This window comes from Phoenix dactylifera, chromosome 6 (assembly GCF_009389715.1).
Source record: "Phoenix dactylifera cultivar Barhee BC4 chromosome 6, palm_55x_up_171113_PBpolish2nd_filt_p, whole genome shotgun sequence".
Lineage (NCBI taxonomy): Eukaryota > Viridiplantae > Streptophyta > Magnoliopsida > Arecales > Arecaceae > Phoenix > Phoenix dactylifera.
In genome coordinates, this window is record NC_052397.1 from 13,921 (window position 1) to 35,512 (window position 21,592).

General features: G+C 39.3%; 2 protein-coding genes across 7 annotated transcripts; one reads left to right on the forward strand and one right to left on the reverse strand.

The window, feature by feature from the left end:
* Positions 1-2,760: 2,760 nt before the first annotated feature.
* On the forward strand, positions 2,761-19,270 carry LOC103703795 (protein MICRORCHIDIA 6-like). Of its 6 annotated transcripts, none has more exons than XM_039127008.1 (21): positions 2,765-3,473; positions 5,467-5,802; positions 5,938-6,021; positions 6,127-6,161; positions 6,308-6,386; positions 6,508-6,597; positions 6,678-6,753; positions 7,794-7,872; positions 8,037-8,171; positions 9,109-9,207; positions 9,730-9,819; positions 9,896-10,042; positions 11,157-11,249; positions 13,635-13,680; positions 13,816-13,927; positions 16,701-16,963; positions 17,156-17,268; positions 17,940-18,022; positions 18,356-18,398; positions 18,664-18,750; positions 18,836-19,270. In XM_039127008.1, the coding sequence occupies exons 2-21, from the start codon at positions 5,475-5,477 to the stop codon at positions 18,854-18,856; spliced, it is 2,103 nt and encodes a 700-aa protein (XP_038982936.1). In that variant the 5' UTR covers positions 2,765-3,473; positions 5,467-5,474; the 3' UTR covers positions 18,857-19,270. The 6 variants fall into 6 exon arrangements, 5 of the variants coding, with proteins under 5 accessions (XP_038982940.1, XP_038982936.1, XP_038982937.1 ...); XM_039127009.1 differs by having other exon boundaries at positions 5,507-5,802; XM_039127010.1 differs by lacking the exon at positions 11,157-11,249 and having other exon boundaries at positions 2,766-3,473.
* Positions 19,271-19,591: 321 nt separating this feature from the next.
* On the reverse strand, positions 19,592-20,294 carry LOC103703846 (pentatricopeptide repeat-containing protein At1g66345, mitochondrial-like). The gene is made up of 2 exons (XM_026803255.1): positions 19,867-20,294; positions 19,592-19,784 (listed from the first exon to the last, which is right to left on the reverse strand). Exons 1-2 carry the CDS (start codon positions 20,292-20,294, stop codon positions 19,592-19,594), a joined length of 621 nt encoding a protein of 206 aa, XP_026659056.1.
* Between the last annotated feature and the right edge of the window lie 1,298 nt (positions 20,295-21,592).

The window sequence follows — 21,592 nt, forward strand, 5'->3', positions numbered from 1 at the left end:
GCGCTCGACCGAAGAGCGCCGACCAGAGAAGCGCTGACGAGAGACAAAAAGCGCCAAATAGAGGCGCTCGGCTGGAAGGTACTCGACCGAAGGGCACCGACCAGGAGCAATCCCGCCACAGGACACACCGCTAAGCGACCTGCTCGGCTCGGCACCTCCGCTAGGCCCATGCCTTAGCCGAATACCCAATCACCGCCTAATCCTCCAACAAGTCTGACAACCAAGTACGTAACTCCACTACAATCTGCCACCGTCCCTAAGTCATCAAGGCACGGGATCTCCACAGAAACTCGGCATGACCTGTCATTAATGCATAAGACCCCCTCGGGCCTCCGATGCACTCAGTCATTAAATGAACACAGCTCAAGACGATCTCCGGATCACTGAACCATCACAACGTATGGCTCACCCTGACCACCGGTTCACTCAGCAATTAATGAACTTACTATCTACGAACCCCCGGGCCTACCATAACCGGCGGTTCAACACACTCCAATGGGCCCAACCGACCGTGACAGCTCCCTGACTCCGGTCTGATCCGGCCTTATTCTCCACAACAACATTAATGAGCGTGATCGCGTCCAATTATTGCAAAAGGAGACAAACTCCCCTGTCACCTCCCAGGTAACGTTATGTCCCTCTATAAAAGGGGCGGGCCCTCTTCCACTACAACACACAGATTAGCCCCCTCTGACTTAAGCTTCGGAGGGCCGGCGCCGGATAATCCGGCCACCGGCTTTTTTGCAGGACTACCCAGGGGAACACCGCCAGTCGGCGCACCGCCCCCACCATCCCGGCAGCGGAACTCCTCCCCCTCCTTGGTCCGCGGCAGCCCCCGAGTCCAATTTCCAGCAACAATTTGTATTCTAATATTATAATCTCAGTAACAAGTCTCCACAGACTCTACACTTAGAGGCATCAGTAACTACAATAGACAGTTCCACAGCTTTCACCCTTTAATCATGTGTACCAATACCTTCACTTTATACCATTACAAATTTCTTTGTTGTAACATTGAAAAAGTTTTCAATCTTGGGATCTTTGCCCTAATATTATCCTTTATTTTTCCCATATCCCTACCTTATTCACCACCGTGTAAAGCCACTATGGCATCAAGAATATTTCTTGTGGCAGGGCTGATTTTTGCTATACCAAATTTATTTTCTAAAGCGATCTAAATCCTAAGAAGTGCAGGACCAAGGAGACAGGTGGAATTCATGTTTTTGTACACTCAAAAATCTAAGTGGCCTTCATCAGGCTATTGTTTGGATCTGACCCAAGCCTAACCATGCTTCAGCTAAGGCTGAGAAACTTTGTCGAAACCCTTGGCATGATATGGGACCCGGGGGCGGGGTGCGGGGTTGCGGGCAGGCCATCATCCTCGTATATTACAAAATACATTGGTTGGCATGTCGGCGGCAGGTAGTGCAACGTAGCTTCTAAATACTGCAGTACAAGGGTGTATTGGTCTTGTATTTGTAGGTACATATCATGGTAAGCGCTTGTATGTACTCTTGGTTTGCTGATATGGGGTAGTACTGCCTGGTATTTGTTGTAGTATATACCTTTGTGTGGGGCTGTACATACTGTGGTATGGCCAGCTTTTCAAACTTTGGGTGCAATACGGTGATTAGTATGGTTTAGTGGACTAGAAAGAGTTGTGGATTTATCCAACTACTCGATCACAATGGGGATGTAAGTAAGGTTCGCCAAATTGGTATCAGAATTCAGGGCTGGCCCAAGTTTTAGGCGACCTAGGCAGTCGCCTAAGGCCCCGGGCCAAAGGAAGGCCTACTACAGGCTCACAGTCCGCGGAGACCCAAAGCTACAGTACAATTTTGCGCTATAGTGAAATTTCTCTCGCAAGGGCTACTTTCTTCGCCAGTTCGCCATGGAAACTTAAAACTGAAAAGACGTGGAAACCTATAGACTATAGCCTGAACAACCAATCGACCGATCCATCACACTGTCGCAGCCAGGAATAGTCGAACTCTTCTTCTTTCTTCCTTCACGGATACCCCGACCAGCAGGGCCCAATTTTGAACAGCGCTTCGCCGCTTTCCCAACCCACATCATCTCCTCCATCCTAGCAAACTCCCTGGTGTGGCATCTAGGGCTCGTTTGGTTCGCGGGAAGCATTTTTCCTCCTAGAAATATGATTCCTAGGAAACAAATTCCTAGGAAGAGGATGCCTAGGAAAGTACTTTTGGCATGTTTGGTTGACCATGGGAAAGTGACAAATTTCTAAAGTGCTTATGTTTGGTTGGCCATCTATTTTCCTAGGAAAGTTATATGTATAATTCCTATTATGCCCTTAATAAAAATTAGCTTTTTAATGCCTCTTTAATGCTTCTTTAATACTGAAGGGACTATTTGGAAAAAAAAAATGGAATGATTCCCGCCTTATGGAAAAGTAACTTTCCCATAAAATGTGGGAATCCTATTCCTATGGAAATACAACTTTTCTTTCTTTCTCCTTTGAAAACTCCAATCAAACAAGAGGCATCTCATTACTTCTTCGTTGACCACACTTTTCCCTCTTCTTTTCCCACGAACCAAACAAGCCCCTAGGCTTCCAGTACGGTGGTACTGCTCTCGGCGTAGATAGAGCCAGCCCAAGACGGTTCGCCTAGGCGAAGAAAGGCCCACTGCAGACTCGCAGCCCGCAGAGGCCCAAAGCTACAGTGAAATTTCTCTCGCAACGGCTACTTTCTTTGCCAGTTCGCCGTGGGAACTTAAAATAGAAAAGACGTGGGAACCTGTGGACTGTAGTCTGAACAGCCAATCGGCCAATTCCATCGCACCGTCGCAGCTAGGAATGGCCGAACTCTTCTTCCTTCTTCCTTACTAGATCTTCGGCTAGTAGGGCTCGATCCCGAACAACGCTCCGCCGCCTCCCCAACTTAGATCATCTCCTCCGTCCCAGCGAACTCCTTGACATGGCGTTTAGACTTCCAATACGGTGGCACCGCCCTCGGCGTAAATAAAGCCGACCCAAGCTTTCGGCGACCGAGACATCGGGCAAAGAAAGGCCCACCGCAGACTCGCAGCCCGCGGAGGCACAGAGGCCAGAGCTACAGTGAAGCTACTTTCTTCGCCAGTTCCCCGTAGAACTTAAAACTGAAAAGACGTAGGAACTGTAGCCAATCGGCCAATCCCATCGCACTGTCGCAGCCAGGAACGACCGAACTCTTCTTCCTTCTTCCTTCGCCATTCCCCCGGCCAGTGGGGCCCGATCCCGAACAGCGCTTCGCCGCTTCCCCAACCCGGATCATCTCCTCCGGGCCAGCGAACTCCCTGGCGCGGCGTCCAGGCTTCCAGCACGGCGGTACCGCCCTCGGCGTAGACCCGGGTCCTGGGCCCGACATCGCGGAAGCCGATATCCCCGGAGCCGGCGGCCGGCGCTGAAGGCGAACTGCCTTTTCTGCTTCAAATCGAGCGCGGAGGCCCCGGCCTCATCCCCTCACTCACTGGTAAGCCGGATCTTCCTTCGGCATCACCGCCTCAACATCACCTTATTTTGGTGAGATCCATCCATCACGAACCATCATCTTCATCTCTTCTCTTATTCTTTTTTTTTTCCTCTCCGGTTTACCGTCTACAGCGGAACAGTGAGATCCTCCGCTAAAGTCTAAACTTCGATTTCCTTTTTCTTTCTCCTTTCGTCACTAGAAACATAATATCTTCAGATTTTTTCCCAAAAAATGTTTTGTTTCACGATTGAAGGAATGAAGGGGGAAATCACCATGGTTTGTTCTGTTCGAGGCCTCCATGGCTCCCTCCTCGCTTTCTCTTCATTTTTTGCCTTCGATCTAGATTGGAATGGCTAGATCCTCTTTCGGATTCCTATTCTTTATTTTTTATTTTTTTATTTTTGACCTACAGAGGATATTCTCAAAAAAAAATAATTTGATTAATAAAGGAATGGAAGCCGAGCTAGATCCTCTACCGGGATTCCATTTCTTTTGAGGCCCAGAAAAGAAGGTAACCGGAGCTAGATCCTCTACCGGAGAAATACTTTTTGACTTTCACTCTGTATTATACTTCATGGTTTCCAACCAATTCGTTCATTTTGGCGTGAATTAATGGCAGACAATTAAGTGCTATTACTCTTGAATTTGTTTCAAAATTTTATAGTGAAAATGCTCTCGTTCTGACTAGAGTCCTAGTTTTGTTCCACTTCCTTTGCATAGGTCTGAACTTTGTTGGGTGAGGGTGTTTAATTTTTAAATAAAATTTTTAAAGTATTTTGCACTTATTAAAATTTTTTCATCATTAAAAAAAAAAAGCCTCCATTAGTGAATTCGCATTAGGCCCCAAATGCGTTGGGCCGCCCCTACCGGACCCGTGCCGGTCGGCTACCTGTTTGCTACGGGGTGAACCCGGTCGGCTACCAGGTGGTTCACCCCCAGTACAACAGACTAATTTCAAGCCTTTAGAGGGGGGGGGGGGGGGGGTGGGGAGGTGCTAAACCGATTCGATGCAGGGTTGATATGCTTCGATGCGGGTGGTACGGCATGACAAGGACCCAATTCCCCTGATATTGGAACTTATCAGCCCTTGTTATACTAGCTTATGAATGGTGTAGGGCTAGTACTCATGAGATTTCAGCCATCTTGTACAACAAAATTGCTTAGTAGCTTTCCTTTTGTACCTTCTACTGGCAATGTCTAGCATATTGAGTATACACTGCACATTAAAGGAGCATTAAGCAGTGGCGTACAAGCAGAGTAACATTTTTATTTTTATTTTTATTTATATATATGGTTTCTATGTTGCTTAATTCCTCCAAAAAAGGTTTCTGTTTTACTTTAGCATTAGTTGTATTGATGTCCGTAAATTAAGCAGAAGGCTTTATGGTGTACATATTGGACAGGCTTCAGCTAAGGCTATGAATTAGTTATAATTTATACTTGGATTTTGGACTTTGGCCTTCAATTCAGTTTGATTTTTCATTCAATTATACTAGCTTTTCTACAGAATTGTACTTCCAGAGTTTTTGAATATATGTATACTGCTGGTTCGTAATGTGCTTGTCTGTATTCATTCTATGTAGATAGATAGATATAGAACAAATTGCAATACTAATTGCAAATTCGTCAGACCATTAGACTTTATTGTTTTGTGGCACACATTGAGATCCATAACAAACATTTATCAAGCGCATGATCATTGATTTTCACGCCTAGTGTTAAATTGCTAGTTTTATCACCACTTCAGATAATTGTGCATTTGGATGTGTTTTCTGTTTTGGGGTAAAGCTTCTGGCATTCTGCCGATGCTTGACCTATACAAGTTTTATGAACTTGCAATCATCATTAGGTAATACATGATGGTCTATTGACTGTAAAATTGGTCTTATACACTCTTACTTTATTGCAAATGTTTTCGGTATTCGATAATTGATGCCTGTAAATTTTACTTCTTGTCATTTGCATCATTGGCTTGATTAGTTTTTGGTTTCAGCTTTTGGAATGAGCTTCGCAGACTCTGTCGACTTATGCAGTGATGAAGAAACGGAAGTCAAATATGTTGATCCTGGTATGAGATCAAGTTTAGTTCAAAAGAAAGAGAGGCCTGAAATTACAAATAATCATCCAGAGATTGAAGAATTTGCTACTGTGCAAGGACTTGAGTTAATAAGTTCAAATCGAGTCCCAAATGGCTCCTGCAGAACAGACCAAGGGTGTTTATCCACTTTTTGCTATCTGCCTGAGCTGCCTGACTCGGTGCCACTTTGCCGTTGGTTCTGGAAAGCTGGAGACTCTGTAACTGGAGCAACTCCTGAACCAATTTCTATAGGTATGAACTCTACAATCTGTTTTTCTTTGAAGCGGAATTTAGGAACATGATGAAGATTGGCTGTCTTTACCATATTTATCTTTTCTCCATTTTATCTGCTAACGTCTTCATGCACCTTCAATTGTTTGTGTCCAGTTCATGTAGGTGTCCAAGATCGTTTGCGTGTACATCCTAAATTTCTTCACTCAAATGCCACTTCGCATAAATGGGCTTTTGGTGGTGCGTCCAATGTGGAAATAGTTTGCAAATATATATCTCCTTCTTTGGTTTTCTTTTTTTTGAGTAACTGGTTCTTCAATTTATTATTTAATTTTTATATTGCAGCCATAGCAGAATTGCTTGATAATGCAGTTGATGAGGTAATTATCAAAATCATTTATTATCTTAAACCTGAAACTTAATGAAATCTTTATTCAATATTGTGGCTGTTTTTATCAAGACTTTTCTGCCACTCTGCTGTAGTCATATTCTGTAACATTTTATCAAAATGTTTTACATGGAATAGGTACAAAATGGAGCTACCTTTGTTAGAGTAGATAAGATCACCAATACACGAGATGGAAATCATGCCTTGCTGATTCAAGGTATTTCTACCTTGCAAACATTAATATAATTAAATGCCTGATATCTTCTTCTGTTTCCTTGGCCTTCACTTTTTTTGTATGATTGTCAACTGAATTTTTTTCTGTTAAATTTGTTAATAAGATGATGGAGGTGGAATGGATCCAGAATCTTTGAGGCGTTGCATGAGCTTTGGATTTTCAGATAAACGATCAGAGTCATCAATTGGACAGTGTATGGATCCTTGGCTAATTATTTTGATTGTTGTTGATTTAATATGCTAATATTTTACTAATTTGTTGAGTTTTCACCAGATGGAAATGGTTTCAAGACCAGCACGATGAGGCTTGGGGCAGATGTCGTTGTTTTGAGCCGCTGCATGAACAGAAGGTTACAAGTTCTACCAGTTTTGAAGACTCTTGATTGGGTTGCTTCTTTATAGATTGGCATGCAGGGATTTTGGTCTTTTAAAAGCTTGAATATCTTAACATTTTATTATTAAAGTGCTATATCACCTTATGTCTCTATGTGGCATAAAATTTACCCATTTATTTGGATTGCCAATGTGATCTCTTCTTTCAGTTCTATCCAAGGCTAGGACCTTCAAAAATGGGCCAATTTGAATGCTGATATTTTGTTTTTCCTCACTAATTTGGTCCACGTCCTATAAGCTCTAGCTCTCTCTACGCTCTTCTCCAACCTATCAACTTGGATATGCTTGCCTCCTTATTTGAGCCTCAAGCTTTGATTTGTGAAGTTATTTCTATCTCCTCTCCTTTTCCCTAGCGATCACATGACGCTTAAAAGGTACATCCAATTTGTCCTAGTCCTATTTGGGACATCCTTGTGAACCTTGTCAATAGGTGTAACTCTTCAACAAGAGCCAATGGAAAATTCTTTTATTCCCTGGTTCTCTTAGCTTCTTATCTTACATGTGCCAACCCTTTTGTGTCGATATCTCAAACTAAACACATGCAGATAGTTCTCTAGATTTACTTTGAAACTGTATAATTTTCTTCTTGTTTGAACTGGATGCTGGGGCCATTGCTTGGTGCAATGGCAAAGTCTTGGGATGGCAAGCACAGTGCAGGTTCAAGTCCTGGGACAGCCACATTGTTTAAAAAAATTGCCAAGGATCAGGTCTGTACCTAGTCTGCCCCTCCGAGGACCGCAGATTGCCGGGCCCTCAGCCTGATAATGGATTCTTTTTGGAACTGAATGCTAAAATTAGAAATTGATACATACTTTAGGGGGAAGAAATTTCCAATTGAGATATACTATTAGCTGAAATATCTTTTCAATGATCTGCTATACGGGTGTGTTATCTTTACTCATCTCTCTAATTGATTGATTTTTATTTTTAAAGCTTATAAAGTATTGCATTGATCTGCAATAGATCCTGTTCTTGCTGACTTCTTTTATTCCATCAGGACATTAACTCAAAGTGTTGGGCTTCTTTCTTACACCTTTCTGAGACAAACTGGTTGTGATGATATAGTAGTACCAATGGTAAGTTCAATAATAAGAGGTTCTTCTTCGGGTGCTCTTTGGTTCACCCACATAACTACTTTCTTTGTACATGTATGTTGTCCTGGAATTAAATAAAGTCTATGAGTCTGATTCTATAACTTAGATTTTGCTTCAAACTAACAATTTTTCTTTGCTTACTGCAGGTGGACTACGAGTTTAATCCATCGACTGGTGTTTTTCAAAGTTTAATCCGCCATAGTGAAAAACAATTTTCTTCTAATCTGTCTACTCTTTTGAGATGGTCTCCCTTTGCCACTGAAGTTGGACTGTTGAACCAGGTAAGCTGAAAAGTATCTTTTCCTATAGTTGACTGTAAACCTTTTGTGTATTAAAGCTGTGTTCACTACTAGCTTGCTTGAAGCACATAAAATGCTAAAATATTTCTTAGATAAGAAAATGACCTGCTCAACTTCACTAGATGAAATAAATGTGAGAAGCAAAGAAGCAAAACTTTTAACATGACAAGAAAGAGGGAAGCTAAAAAGAAATGATTGGGAATATTATAAGAGAATAAGAGACAACCATGAGACTAGTAGGTTCTTTGGTAGGCACCTCAAGAAACATTTCAGATATTATATAGAGGATATGTGGAATCCTATTTATTTCAGAGTGTTGCCGTATCTTGATTATTAGGCTACAGAACCCTTGATACTCAACAAAGAATTTTTGCATGTTTTTAGGTAGTTAAAAAATTCAAATTTGCTTTCCTAGCTAGAGTTGGCTATGCGCATTGGAGTGGCCATGCAAGAATATAAATGCTCTCTATTTGTTTTAAACTAAATATCTTTGAAATTATTTTTCTTGTTTGTAGCTGGTGGATTTACATTGTAAACTTGACATTTTTTGTTGGATTTTGATACTGTTATAGGCTTATTGCCATGATTATGCCCAGACTTAAACATCTGCTAGTTGATATGGTTTATTAACCATCATCCTATATAAGTTCTATTATTCACCTCTCTTCTCTCTCTCTCTCTCTCTCTCATCTTTTTGGTACTTGGTTTGAGAAATTATCAGTGTCTTCTTTGTACAAAGGCATTATAGGATAAGAACAAATAATCATATTTCTTGGTGCCATTTAAGGAAATACAATTATAGGATTGCTAGTGCTTCCACAATCCCACATCCTTTTCTTCACTCTCATAAGTTAACTTTTGTGCTCTCTTTCCCATATCTTAGCTTTAAACTCACTTTTGTCTCTAATATAATGAGCAGTTTAATGACTTGGGGCATCATGGAACAAAAATTATCATGTTCAATCTATGGCTCAATGATGATGGGGACGTGGAGCTTGATTTTGATTCTGATGCAGAGGTAGAACTATTATTTATATTACCAGTATCATTGTTGTCATTGTTGTCATCGTTGTCATCATCGTTATTCTTTTTTTAGCATAAATGGATCATGTTCTGGTTTTGCATAAATGTAGTCGTAAATATGTCCTGATTTGTTGTTTGTTGTTGTGATTTTGCTAGAATTCCTGAAATGTTTATATGAATATATATTTGAAAGTTGAATCTCTGTAACTGTTTTTAATGCCTTTTTTATGGGAACACTTTGATTACTTATAAAATTCTGAAAACACTTTGATTCCTGAAATGTTTGAACATTTGTCAGAACATTGGAGTGAACTCGTAGTTCAATAGGTGTCGTCTTTTGTTCATATTTAGATTCTTCTTCTGTTTTCAAGACTAATTCTTTCTTTTGTATTTTTGTGTCTAAATATGAGATTTCACTGGTGGACCGTACATGTGATAGAATGTTTTATCAGCTCAACTATTCATATCCATTTTAAGGATGTGGGGGGCCTTTTTGGGGAAATCTCCCTGTTTGCAGGATATTATGATTAGTGGAGCATCTAAAATAGGGCAAAGGAAGAGTATAAACCAAAAGCATATTGCAAATCAACTTCGTTATTCTCTTCGAGTAAGTTACAAAATTCCAAAGTATTATTTTGCCAATATGTTTTTATTAATTTTTTAATTGTATTTGAATACTACAGGTATACACGTCTATATTATATTTGCATTTGCCAGAAAGTTTTAAGATAATTTTGCGTGGGCGAGTTGTTGACCCGCACTACATAGTTAATGATCTGAAATTTCGTGAATGCATCAGATATAAGCCACAGGTTGCAGAAAACATGGAGGTTTGTTCTTGTTGCAGTTTATATATTGTGATCAAACTCTAGATTAATAAATATTGTTGTTCACTACATTAAATGATCTTCCATGCTATTTCCGAACAAAAGTTTGGCATTACCAGAAATGTTAAGGAGTAAGAAATATTATCTTGCTTACTAGACAAAACTTTGTCTTCAGAATGGTATGTATGGCAACATAACTAACATGAATCATCTCATCCGCTCGGAGTCATCCCCCATATGTTATCAAATTTTCTGCAATTCTGTATTCTTTGATCTCTTCCTCTGAGTTTTAAGCACTATGATTTATAAATACAATAGGCAGTGATGTTTCAAGTGCATACGTGCTCTTTGATTTTGTCTTGTCATTTTCGAAACTGATATATTTTGGCACATGGTCATGAAACTGTAGAAAAAAAAAGAAAGAAATAATGAACTACTCTTTTCAATTCTGAAATCTGGTTGGCTTGAAAAAATGTTGTTCTCTTTTTTTTGTGAAAAATTTATTCTTCTCTTTGATAATAACATTTTACCATGCTTTCATTGTTCGTACCTAGTTCTGGATGCTGCATGTTTTCATAGATTACAAGCTTAGAGCATTGGCTTTTGCAAGATATTAGTGAGTGAAAATCAACTAGATTCCAAGGCTTGGTAGCATTCTTTCAATGGAGGAAAGAATAGGCTAAGAAAATAATAATTTATCTAACTATTTTCTTCCATGATAATGCTAAATGGAGTTACGAAGATATGATGCCGGATGGGGATTAAACACATATTTCGAGTGATTGAAGTATTGATTACTTCTTTCTGCCCTTTTTTGTTTTCCAATGCTAGTTCGGAAGATTGCAGAAAAACAAAACAACCATGCCAGACTGCCTATTTCTTGAGAGATAACATTTTCTTTTGTGTTCAAGATTGTTCAACTGTTATTGTTCTACATTATTATAATAATGTGCTAAGATTCAGTTTTTCTGGTTCAGCCAAAAAGGAAAATATGCTCAGTTCTAGTATAGTTGTCCCATTATGATAGTTTGCAATTTGCCATGATAAGCACACTTCTGATACAGACTTCTTGATTTTAAGCATCGTAGTTCTGTTTATTTCTAATATCTCAATACAGGCCAAGGTCATCACCACCATTGGATTCTTGGATGGTGCTCCAGACCTCAATATTCATGGGTTCAATGTCTACCACAAAAATCGTCTTATATTGGTATGAATATTGTTATTGTTTTTGTTTTGATATGCTATTCCTTGTTGGTAGTTGCTACCATCATGACTAGACTTGTTCATCAGGCGGGCCCGAGCTTGATACTTGCTCGGCCTTGGGCTTCGAGCCAGTTCTTGGGCTTCCTTATTTTTTTATTTTAAAAAAATGTGGAGTGCAGGAGGAAAGTAGAGAGAAATCTGTCCGGTGGGAGAGGGAGGAGGCGCTTGAAGACAACATTTGGGTGGCAGAGGGAGGGGAGAAATCTGTGGCACTTGAAGGGAGGGAGGAGGAGGAGGGAGGAGGAGGAGGAGGAGGATGGAAAAGGAAGAGGAGGATGGAAATCTGTGGCACCTTTCCATTGGCGGTGGAACCCTATGGCATCTCATCGAAAGGGGGGTGGGGGGCGAAGGGTGGTGACAGCGGAGGAGTGAATCATAGGAGGGTCTATGATGGTGGAGGAAATGGGTGCTGTCTGTAGACAGGGGCCGAATGGAAAGCCATCTCTCCTTAATAAGAGGTGCCAGTGAACATGCCTCAATAATCTTGAACCAACCTATGGTTCCCTTTTTAACCTATTATTTAAAATCTGGGCTGGGCTTCAAGGCCTATTCTTGAGTTCGGCTTGATTAATAGACAGGCTCATATTTCAGGCTTGGCCTAGCCTGCCCGGCTTAAATCTAAGCTCAGGCCCATCCGAAAGCCTCCGAGCTTGAGCGGGCTGGGCAGGCCATCTAGCCCATGAACAGGTCTAATCATGACATTCTTAAGACGGCGATTAGTCTTTGTGGAGCTTGCTAAAGTCAGTCTTGAAATGGATTTCCTCCTTCCTACAATGCTTGCGACCATCCTCGTTTGGTTTGTTTCTTAGATCTTGTATTTCTCTTGTGTTTTCAACCAATGTTCTTAAGTCTTGTTGCTGAACCCATACCAGCACATTATTGGGTATGGATCGGAAATATAAAATGTGTCCCCATGCCAACACATGTTTTTAAGTCTTGTTGCTGAACCCGCACCGGTACATTATCGGGCATGGATCGGAAATATAAAATGTGTCGCCATGCCAACACTTGGTATGCTGTTGGAGTAGGTACAACACTCATAGAATGTGTCAATATAGGGATGTACCGAGTCCCTGTAGTACAATAGTACCATACCAAGTTGGTATGATAAGTATTGTACTAGCTGGCATAGATTGGTCCTTATAACCTTGTTTTCAACAATAATTCTTGACTAATTATTAGGATAATAGTACAAGAATTAATTTTGCCCATATGCTCTGATTATATTATTTGTGCTTTTTCCTACTTGTCATATCTGATATTCTTTAAATTTATTGTTACTATTTCCTGGCCATTCTTTACATATGGATGATTAGAATTGTCTCATGCAATTCATAGTTGAAAATTTATGAGCATGATTTTAAGTGATGACTTTGTTTTTTTAGTCACTGTTCCTGTTAAAACAAAATCATTACTGCTTTTATTGAATTAGCAAGCAACAATTTATTCTCAAAAACATTAGCAAGCAACAATCAGGAGGCTTGATATAGAACTTAAAGTTATCCCTTTGGGTTTTTTTGGTCATTGTTGATTCATTCCCACTTAAAATAAGGAAAGAAAATGGACTGCTTGTCTTAATTTAGTAGGCAAAATGAAGAGGCTTGCCTAAACCAGATCAGCTTTTAATCAAATTGGTAAACTATATTTGTATTGGTACTCTAAAGCATGCCTGCATCATGCTTTTTTGTGCACATTCTATGCTTCAATTATTATTTGCAGAGCAGTTAGAACTTAGAACTTCCTCAAAATTCTTAATGGAGTCTCAGAAATACATATTTCTTCTGAGTAGTAGGGAAAAGAAACAATAACTTGTTGGAAATTAGGGAGAAAGATTGCAAAGAAAGAGGTTCATAGACACAAATATCTTTTTGGCACTGTTGATGCTCATTTTTGTGACCATCTTCCCCTTTATGGTTGCATGCATATCTTCTTCTTCAATGTTAAATGGATTTTCTGTTGTTCACATAAAGTTAATTCTAGAAGCTAAATCCATGACATATCTGAGCCATCCCGTGCCAGACCAGCTAAAATAGATCGTGATTTTTGAAGCTTTGATTATCTAAACAAATAGTTGGGACGTGGCTTGGCGGTCATGGCTATGCACTATCGGATCTTGGTTCATAACTGGGAAACCATGTTGGTTAAAGCATGATATCAATTATGCTGAGACATATTAACCAGAAAGCCCATGTAGTATAAATTTTTATGCCAACTTAAATATTCTTTTCATGTTTTCTGCATCCCTGTACCCTTTTCTCCCCTCGAATGTTTTACATGCAGCAGCAGCAGCGTATTTGGATAATGATTTTTCAGTTTTTGTTCTCTTCAGCCCTTTTGTCCTGTGCTTTCTGATCGTAAAGGCAGAGGTGTTGCTGGTAATAAACCCTTGAACCACGTTCTCCTTACAAAAATTTTATGTTGCAGTGAATTCTTTTTGCCTGCCCTATCTTTGGAGAGATTTGAATTTCTTGATATTTATAGTCATTCCAAATGATTTTGTTATATTTCAGGAGTACTTGAGGCGAATTTTTTAAAACCTACACACGATAAGCAAGATTTTGAGAAATCAACCCTTTATTACAAACTTGAAACCCGCTTAAAAGACATGACTTTGGAGTATTGGTAAGAACAAATTCAATTCAAGTTTTTTCTTGATGCTATTAAAGAAAAAGGTTTTCTTTTTCTCTAAACGTGTCTCTATTTTGATGTGCCTTAATATACATTTCTACACTGCCGATGCAATGGAAAAGAAGTTTACCGATCGAAGCCTTATACAGTTTTTATAGCTCTCTTATAATTAGTATATAGATTATGCTAGTTTCAGGTCTCTTGTGACAGGTATCTAATACAAACCATGGTTGTTCTAAAAATGTTGGGAAGAGTAGTAGATAACTTGCATAAACTACAAAATAGCCTATTGGAGGGACTATGTTCTAGATAAAAATATAAGATATATTTGACTTCAAAAATTTAGAGGGACACAGTTGATGCTGATATTTGAGTGACACCCCTGTGTGCCAACATGTCAAATGTCAATATCAAGACCTCTATTTTTGTTGCAACACCAAGATGATGATTGAAGTTTAACCCATCAAAACTTAATCCTACTTGACAGATTTTTAGATATCTACTTTAACCCCATGGAGCACTGATGTCGAATGAGAACATCACTAAATTTTTGGTAATGTTCTCTAGTTTTTTTTCGTTTGTTTGTTATGTTAAGCAACCCAAATGCACATTTCTCATTTTAAAACATACCTGCAAATGTTAAATCATGAGTTTGCAACTGCAAAATTTCTGAGTTGTAATTGTATTTACTAGAGTCTGGCATTGCATATGTGGTGGAGACGGATGAACCTCCAGAGTGGGCCTCATGCACTGCTCTGGAGTTTCATTCTAATACTAGTATAGATAATCATCCTTCTAATAAAAAAACAAGTTTTAACGTAGTGAATTTTATGCAGAACAATTCTCTGGATCCTAAACATTCACTGCTAAGGACTATCTATGTAGCTTGAACTATTAGTCTAACATGGGAAGAAACCAAATCATGCTGTGGGATCTACTATCATCTTGGAACTTGATTAACATGAATACTAGATTGTAAAGGCATGAATTACATGTAGTATGAAAGAAGAGATGCTAACAATCTTTGAAGGATATTTCTCAAAACTTTTGGAGATTATTTTATTCATCAGATGTGTTTACCATTATTCATGAGCCAACTGCAGAATATCTATGAGAAGGGGAGGACCCAAGTGAGTCCTGTGAATTGTATGGTGCCCATTGACTTGGATGGTATTCAATTAGTTTTGCACAATTTTGCTAAAAGACTCATCTCATTTAGATACATGAGCACTATAAACAAGTGGGCCATTGACTTCTTGCTCGGTCTCCACCAAGTTACATTTTTTCATGGACCAGCAACCAGACACATGCAATGCACATCTAAGGGAAGAGAAAAGAGAGAGCAAGTGATACAGTTCGATCTGTTTGCGAGAGTCCAATCTGTTTGAGAGTTAAACTAGAGAAAATTATAACTTCCGATTTGTTTGGGTGTTTTGTGGAGAAGGTCCAATTTGATTGGAGGGGGCGGCGAGAGAGAGTGCACATGGCAGTTAATGCAGGCGAGAAAATCAATGGGATAATTAGCCTATTTTTATTGATGAATGCGAGCGATATTCTTGGTATAAAAATGACAGACGGAATCAAGAGAGAATATTCTTTTATTTCAAAGCTGTTATTTTTATATATAGTTAGAAATTCATTGTTAATTCTTTTTACCTTTTATTTGTGCTTTTTAATTGTTTTGTTTCTTTATAGGGCTAAAAGAAAATGTTTAGGAAAATTCCTTTATATATAGAGAGAGAGAGAGAAGTAGAACCTTAACTCTGTCACCTTGGTAAGCTGTCCATCTAGATGTTAAACTGCCTCACAATTGGGCTGGGGCTTATGATGGGCATCAATGACTGCTAGCAAAGTCTGAACCTAGGAAGATCAAAAGTTAATCATTAGCAAAGCTTCATGGTCATGAGCATAAGGGAATTTTTGCTTAGAATAAAAACAAAGCGGAGCCTGGATGCTTAACAGAGGTATAGTACAGGATCAAGGATAGAAGCTTTGAGACATGTGCTGACTACTTTTGTTCCTCTTTCTCAACTGTTAGTTGGTAGCAAACATGAATGAGTTGCTAGAAGTGATTTAATTGATTTTACATTTGAACATTTTCTTGCAGATGATAGGTCTTGTCTAAGAAGGAAGGTCGATCAAGTTCCCAAAATACCAGCAATTTATATGTGAAATTGAATTATGTTTCAAATGGGCTCTTTGGATTATACTCTGTAGCTTATAACTGAATGCAGTTTCCTATATTAGATTGTATCATCATCCCCCTTTGTCTAGACTCTTTTAAACCCTCTTATAACCACTGATGTTTGCCATCCATTGGATGAACTTGATCTTTGCTACTAAAAGGGTAGGCCTGTATACCCACCAACTCAGCCTTCTAATTCTGGCTGGCCTTTGTCTGCCAAATTTGCCTAGGCTAGGAATTTAGCTGCACATCATAGGGGTTCGATATCAAGCTCGGAGATGGTCATAAAGATCATCAAATTTTTAAAAATCGGATGGTCCATATGTCTCTCCTTAAATCTGACTCCATATGAATGTCTCATAAGTTGACTTTATATATAAATACCTATTTAAATACCTATTAGGACCATTAATACTTTGAGATATTTCTTACTTTCTAATGTCATCTGTTTTAGAAGTAATTATTTTACCCTAGTTTTCTGTTGCTGTATGTATAGCTTTGCTGGATTTTTTAAGCACCGTGCTGCATGCAAATAGCTGTTATACCTGATGCTTTTTGTTTTGAGTTTCTTAATCCTGCCAGGGACTATCATTGCCATCTGGTTGGTTATTCATGCAAGAAAGCCCCTCGGACGGTGGTTCCAACTGCTGATCCTGCTCATCAGCTACATCATTCGGGAACATGTAATGGAGTAATGGTGAATGATGGTGTTCCAGCTCCTTTTCACCAGTTTCTCTGTACAGAAACTCTTAGTGGTGTAGTACCACCAGTTACACTAAAACCTGGCTCCTCCAAGGCTGATATTTCAGGATCTGCTTCTGTTACTGGAGTACGAGACCCTACAGGTAATCCATCTAATCTTTGGATCAGCAGAATGTTGGTAACTGCACCAAGTGCCCCAAAATAGTCACCAATGAAGCCATCCTTTACAGAGAGCAATGTCAGTTCTCAAACAGGTTGTTCTGGAATTCATCTTCCATGAAACAGTACCATGCCGGCCGTACTAATCTCTTACCCTGATATGATGCGAAAAACAGGACTACCTGGTAAAAGGAGACAAGAGAATTATATCACAGTGACAGAAGCACTGAAAAGGCAGGCCGTGTCTGGTGGAAATTCAGCTGGACTTAAAAGCAATGACAAGATGCAGGTTTGGCCATCAAACATTTCGATCAAACCGGTAGCACAATTTTGTAGAACACATAGCTCATGTTTCCATCATGGTTTGAAATGTCAATATCTTCTTGGTTAGCCTTTTGGCTTCTTGTGGCAGGTTGCAATACAGTGCTTGTTGACTTTAAATGCTTCTATACTTCATATCCCAATTATTGAAGTCTGCCTTATATTTTGAGCCTTTAAATTGGAGGACCTCTATGGTCTACTTGGTTTTTTTAATATATACATATAAAACTTGATATGTGTAGATGATCTTTTAAAGGAATTTGCATGTTAATGGTTAATATAATTGATTTTCCCCCTTTCCACAAACAATATAAGGAATTGTTTAAAAAGAGAGACACAAGTGATCGCTGATCTTCTTGCTCCACATAATGGGTGTACTCTAGTGCCTGTTGGAAGGGACAGAATGATTTAAGCATGTTTGTATAACTGTTTTAAATACATGTAAAGGGGAGATTGATGAGATTTTTGCAGTTTGGCCCCAGATACCTACCCTAAACGAGGGAACAAAATGGTGCAAGGGAACTATGTATGAATGCATATTATCATCATCCCTGTTTAGGGGTTTGCTCTTCAGGAAGATGGAGAAAGTGGTGCCTTCTTTCTAAGCTTAAAATAGATATCATTCTTTTTGTCTTTTAGGTGCAGCGTTTACATGGTGACAAACAGAGGCAAGTGCAAGAAATCATAACGATGATGCTAGAGAACAAGAAATTACGAGCACAGTAAGTAAAAAAAGAAGAAGCTAGATTTAACTTAAAGTGGCATTTCTTTCCTCCATCTATATCTAATTTAGTGTGTTTTTGTTGAATTTACATCTTACTGTTCGATGGTCATAAAAAATTACATATTACTCTTTGATGGTCATACAAAATTTCTTGTTTTTATGTCGTCTTTAATGTACACTCTTTAATGCAATATAAATCATGCAAAAATATCAACCAGCTTTAGGCATGACAGAATTTCTTCCGGTGCTTTCTAATCGTCAAGTAAATTGCTTAGACAATCCTCAAGCATTCTCTAATCTGTGGAATTGTTGTAAATGCTTATTTTCTCAGGTGCGCTGAATATGAAATGGCTGAGACACTACTTTTGCATAAGGTATGTCCCATAGCCAAGGACAATGTTAGTATTGTATACCCAAGTTTCATAATTGAAGTTTAACAGAAAACAAAAACTCCCAAATTTAAGAACCAACACTGTTGCTTCTCCCTTTAATCATGCTAATTTTAGATGCTCGTTGGCCTCTCTCTTGAGCAGCATATTCATGCTAGAGAAAAAAGATGTACTACTTTGTCCAAATAAGTCTACCTTGTGAAGAACACAGATTAATTTGCTATTAAATCTGCACTCTTATTTTGGACAGGCATGGAGGCTTAGTGATGAGCTTCAAGATGTTCAAGAGGTCTACAAAAATCTAGCGGCTGAGCTCAAAGCAATGGATGATTTCAAGGTGAGAATTTGTGAAATAGTGAGTCTTTTATTTTTTGTGCGGCACGATTTTTTCACCTCCATTTTAACAACTCGAGCTATGTCAGATGTCGGGCTGTACAAGGTAGCTCAAGTGAGAAAAAGGAGGTGAAGTATGGTCATCAGCCCTATGGTCCCAAAGAAAAAAAGGTATCATCATCAGCCCAGAGTGGCATATTGTATATCACCCTTCAATTTTTGCTGTAGTTTGTTGTAAAGGCGTGTAGGTTATCTGTAGACATAGCTGGTGCACAAAGTGGAAGTGTCTCCATGGGCCTTTCAAATGGAAACAAGGTGATGTAAAGATGTAATCTCGATGGGGTGCTAAAATGTAGATGAGGTTGTCTGTAGAAAAATTCATTGTGTAGACAGGTAATTGGTCTTTGGGATGGAAGGAAGTGCAAGGATTGTAGTCTCGATCACTGTGATGTCTTTTTGTGATCTGTTTTTTTTTTTCCAAACATGCACAGGCTTGAAACTATGGTCAAGAAAAAAAATTTCTACTCTATTCATACATAACATACTATGGTATTAGGATATCACATTTTGTATGTGTTATGAATAATTACTAATGATGCTCAAACTTTTTTTCTATGTTGCTGTTCAGAAATATAAAGTCCCAACATTTTGGTTGTGTATTGTGCAGTCGCTAACTACAAGACTTAATACAGAGTCCTTATCTTTTTTTTTTCTCTACATTATTAATTTGTGATTGGTTTTATATATCGCTGGTTAAATCATCTGGTATATAAACTTTATGTACACTAGATATTACCTCTTCATGCTTCTATATGTGGGATTAGGGTAGTTAAAACTTCGTGCATTTACTCCAATTTACCCATCCGGCAGTACGCAAATATGATCGAAGCATTCAGAACATTATCGAACACCATGTTCTTCTGCAACATTCTCTTCAACAACACCATCCCTTCTTCATCTCTACCCTCCTCAAACATCCAATAAACCAATGCAGCATCAGCAATCACTCCTGGAGCGCATCTCTTCCATGAATTTGATCTAAAACATACGTCATCTTTTGCAGAGTTCCTTCTTTGCACATCACATTGATCATGGTCTTGCCTTAGTTTGATCGAGATACACTATCCTCTCAATCATATACTCAAACGCCTTCCGAGCCAATTCATTTTCATTGGATTTCTGTGCCACATGCAACAAAGTGTTGACACTCATGAGATTCGGATTGAATCCATGATCTCCCAAGCATCGGCAAGCATCAAATGCGAGCTCAACCATCCTCATCTTTGAGTAGGCCTGTGCGAAAAGATCAAAAGCTTGGGGACCGGGAAGGACAGCTTCATGAATACTCAAAAGCATCTCAACAATTAAACAACTTGGATTCCCAGCTTCCGATTTCTTCCTTATCGCCGACTCGAGTAGTTCCCGGGAATCGATCAGAAGCCCAGCACGAACAAGAATATGAAGTATAACACAGTAGGACTTGCCGTGTTGGAGTTGCCGAAATTGAGAGGCCCAGTGGAAGAACGTCTTCGCCTTTTTGGCATCCATGGGTTCTTTGAGATCGACGAGCACTCTCTCTACAAGGGATTGTGTTGGTTTGATGGATCCAAAACTTAGAATGTCCCAGCTTCCTCCTTTGCTCAAATGTTGGAGACTGGGGCTGAGAGATCCAAAGCCACCGGTTCCAATCGATTTGTTTCGGAATGGGCAGAAGGGGGTCATAAAAACAGCGGGCTTTGGTAAGAGGTCTGGAGACCTTCGAGTAATGGCAGCATTCATGGAGGGATTTGGGGGAATTTTTGGAGCGAGGATTTGGGATTTGGGAAATGAGGAGTGGAAACCCGAGGAGCTCATTTGGTTCGCGGAAAGCATTTTTCCTCCTAGGAAGAAGATTCCTAGAAAGAGAATGTCTGGGAATGTACTTTTGGTATGTTTGGTTAAACATGGGAAAGTGACAAATTTCCAAAGTGCTTATATTTGGTTGACCATCCACGGAAAGTTACGTGTAATTTCTATTATACTTTTAATAAAAATTGAATTTTTATTACTTCTTTAATGTTGAAAGGGCTTTTTTGGAAAAAAATAAAGATTGAGTGATTCTCACCTCATGAGAATATAACTTTTCCATGTTTTTCATGAAATGTAGGAATTATATTTTTATGAAAATACAACTTTTCCATCTCTTTCTTTTAAAAACTCCAACCGAATAAGAGGCATCTAATTATTTTACCATTGACCATACTTTTTTGTCTTCTTCTTTCGCGAACCAAACGAGCCCTAGAATTTTAGAGGGCAAGGGTAGGAGCTGGTGAAGCCTTTCCACGAAAATAGCCGCTGGAAGCGTGCGGCCGCGCATTGAAGTTTGAACCAGCCCTCCACGGGACGCATGGCGGGACTAATCAAAATCACTTTGTGGATTATTACATATAGGCCCTTGAACAATAGTAATATTACAGATGATTCCATCTATACAGCGGGTCGTGTCTCACACCAAGTTTAAACTACTCCAGGCAAACAAAAGCGCAGGAATAGTTTCCAGGTACACCCATCTACGACTTACACCGAGGCCCGCCGAGACTAAATCAAACTTAAATATATTTGATTATTTCATATAAACCTTCGAAGTTTTTAGATATTTTGGGTAAGCTCCTTCCGCAAAATATCCCGGCACGAGGCACGGGAACTAGTTCAAAGTTAATATATGAATTTATTCAAAATTTCTAAGTAAATATCTGACAAAATTGGCTAAAACCAAAGCCGAACTAATGACCTATATAAGACGCAACAAAGATCGACTAAAATATGTTGCTCGCCAATTTGTCACAAGATCAACAGTAACGATCCCG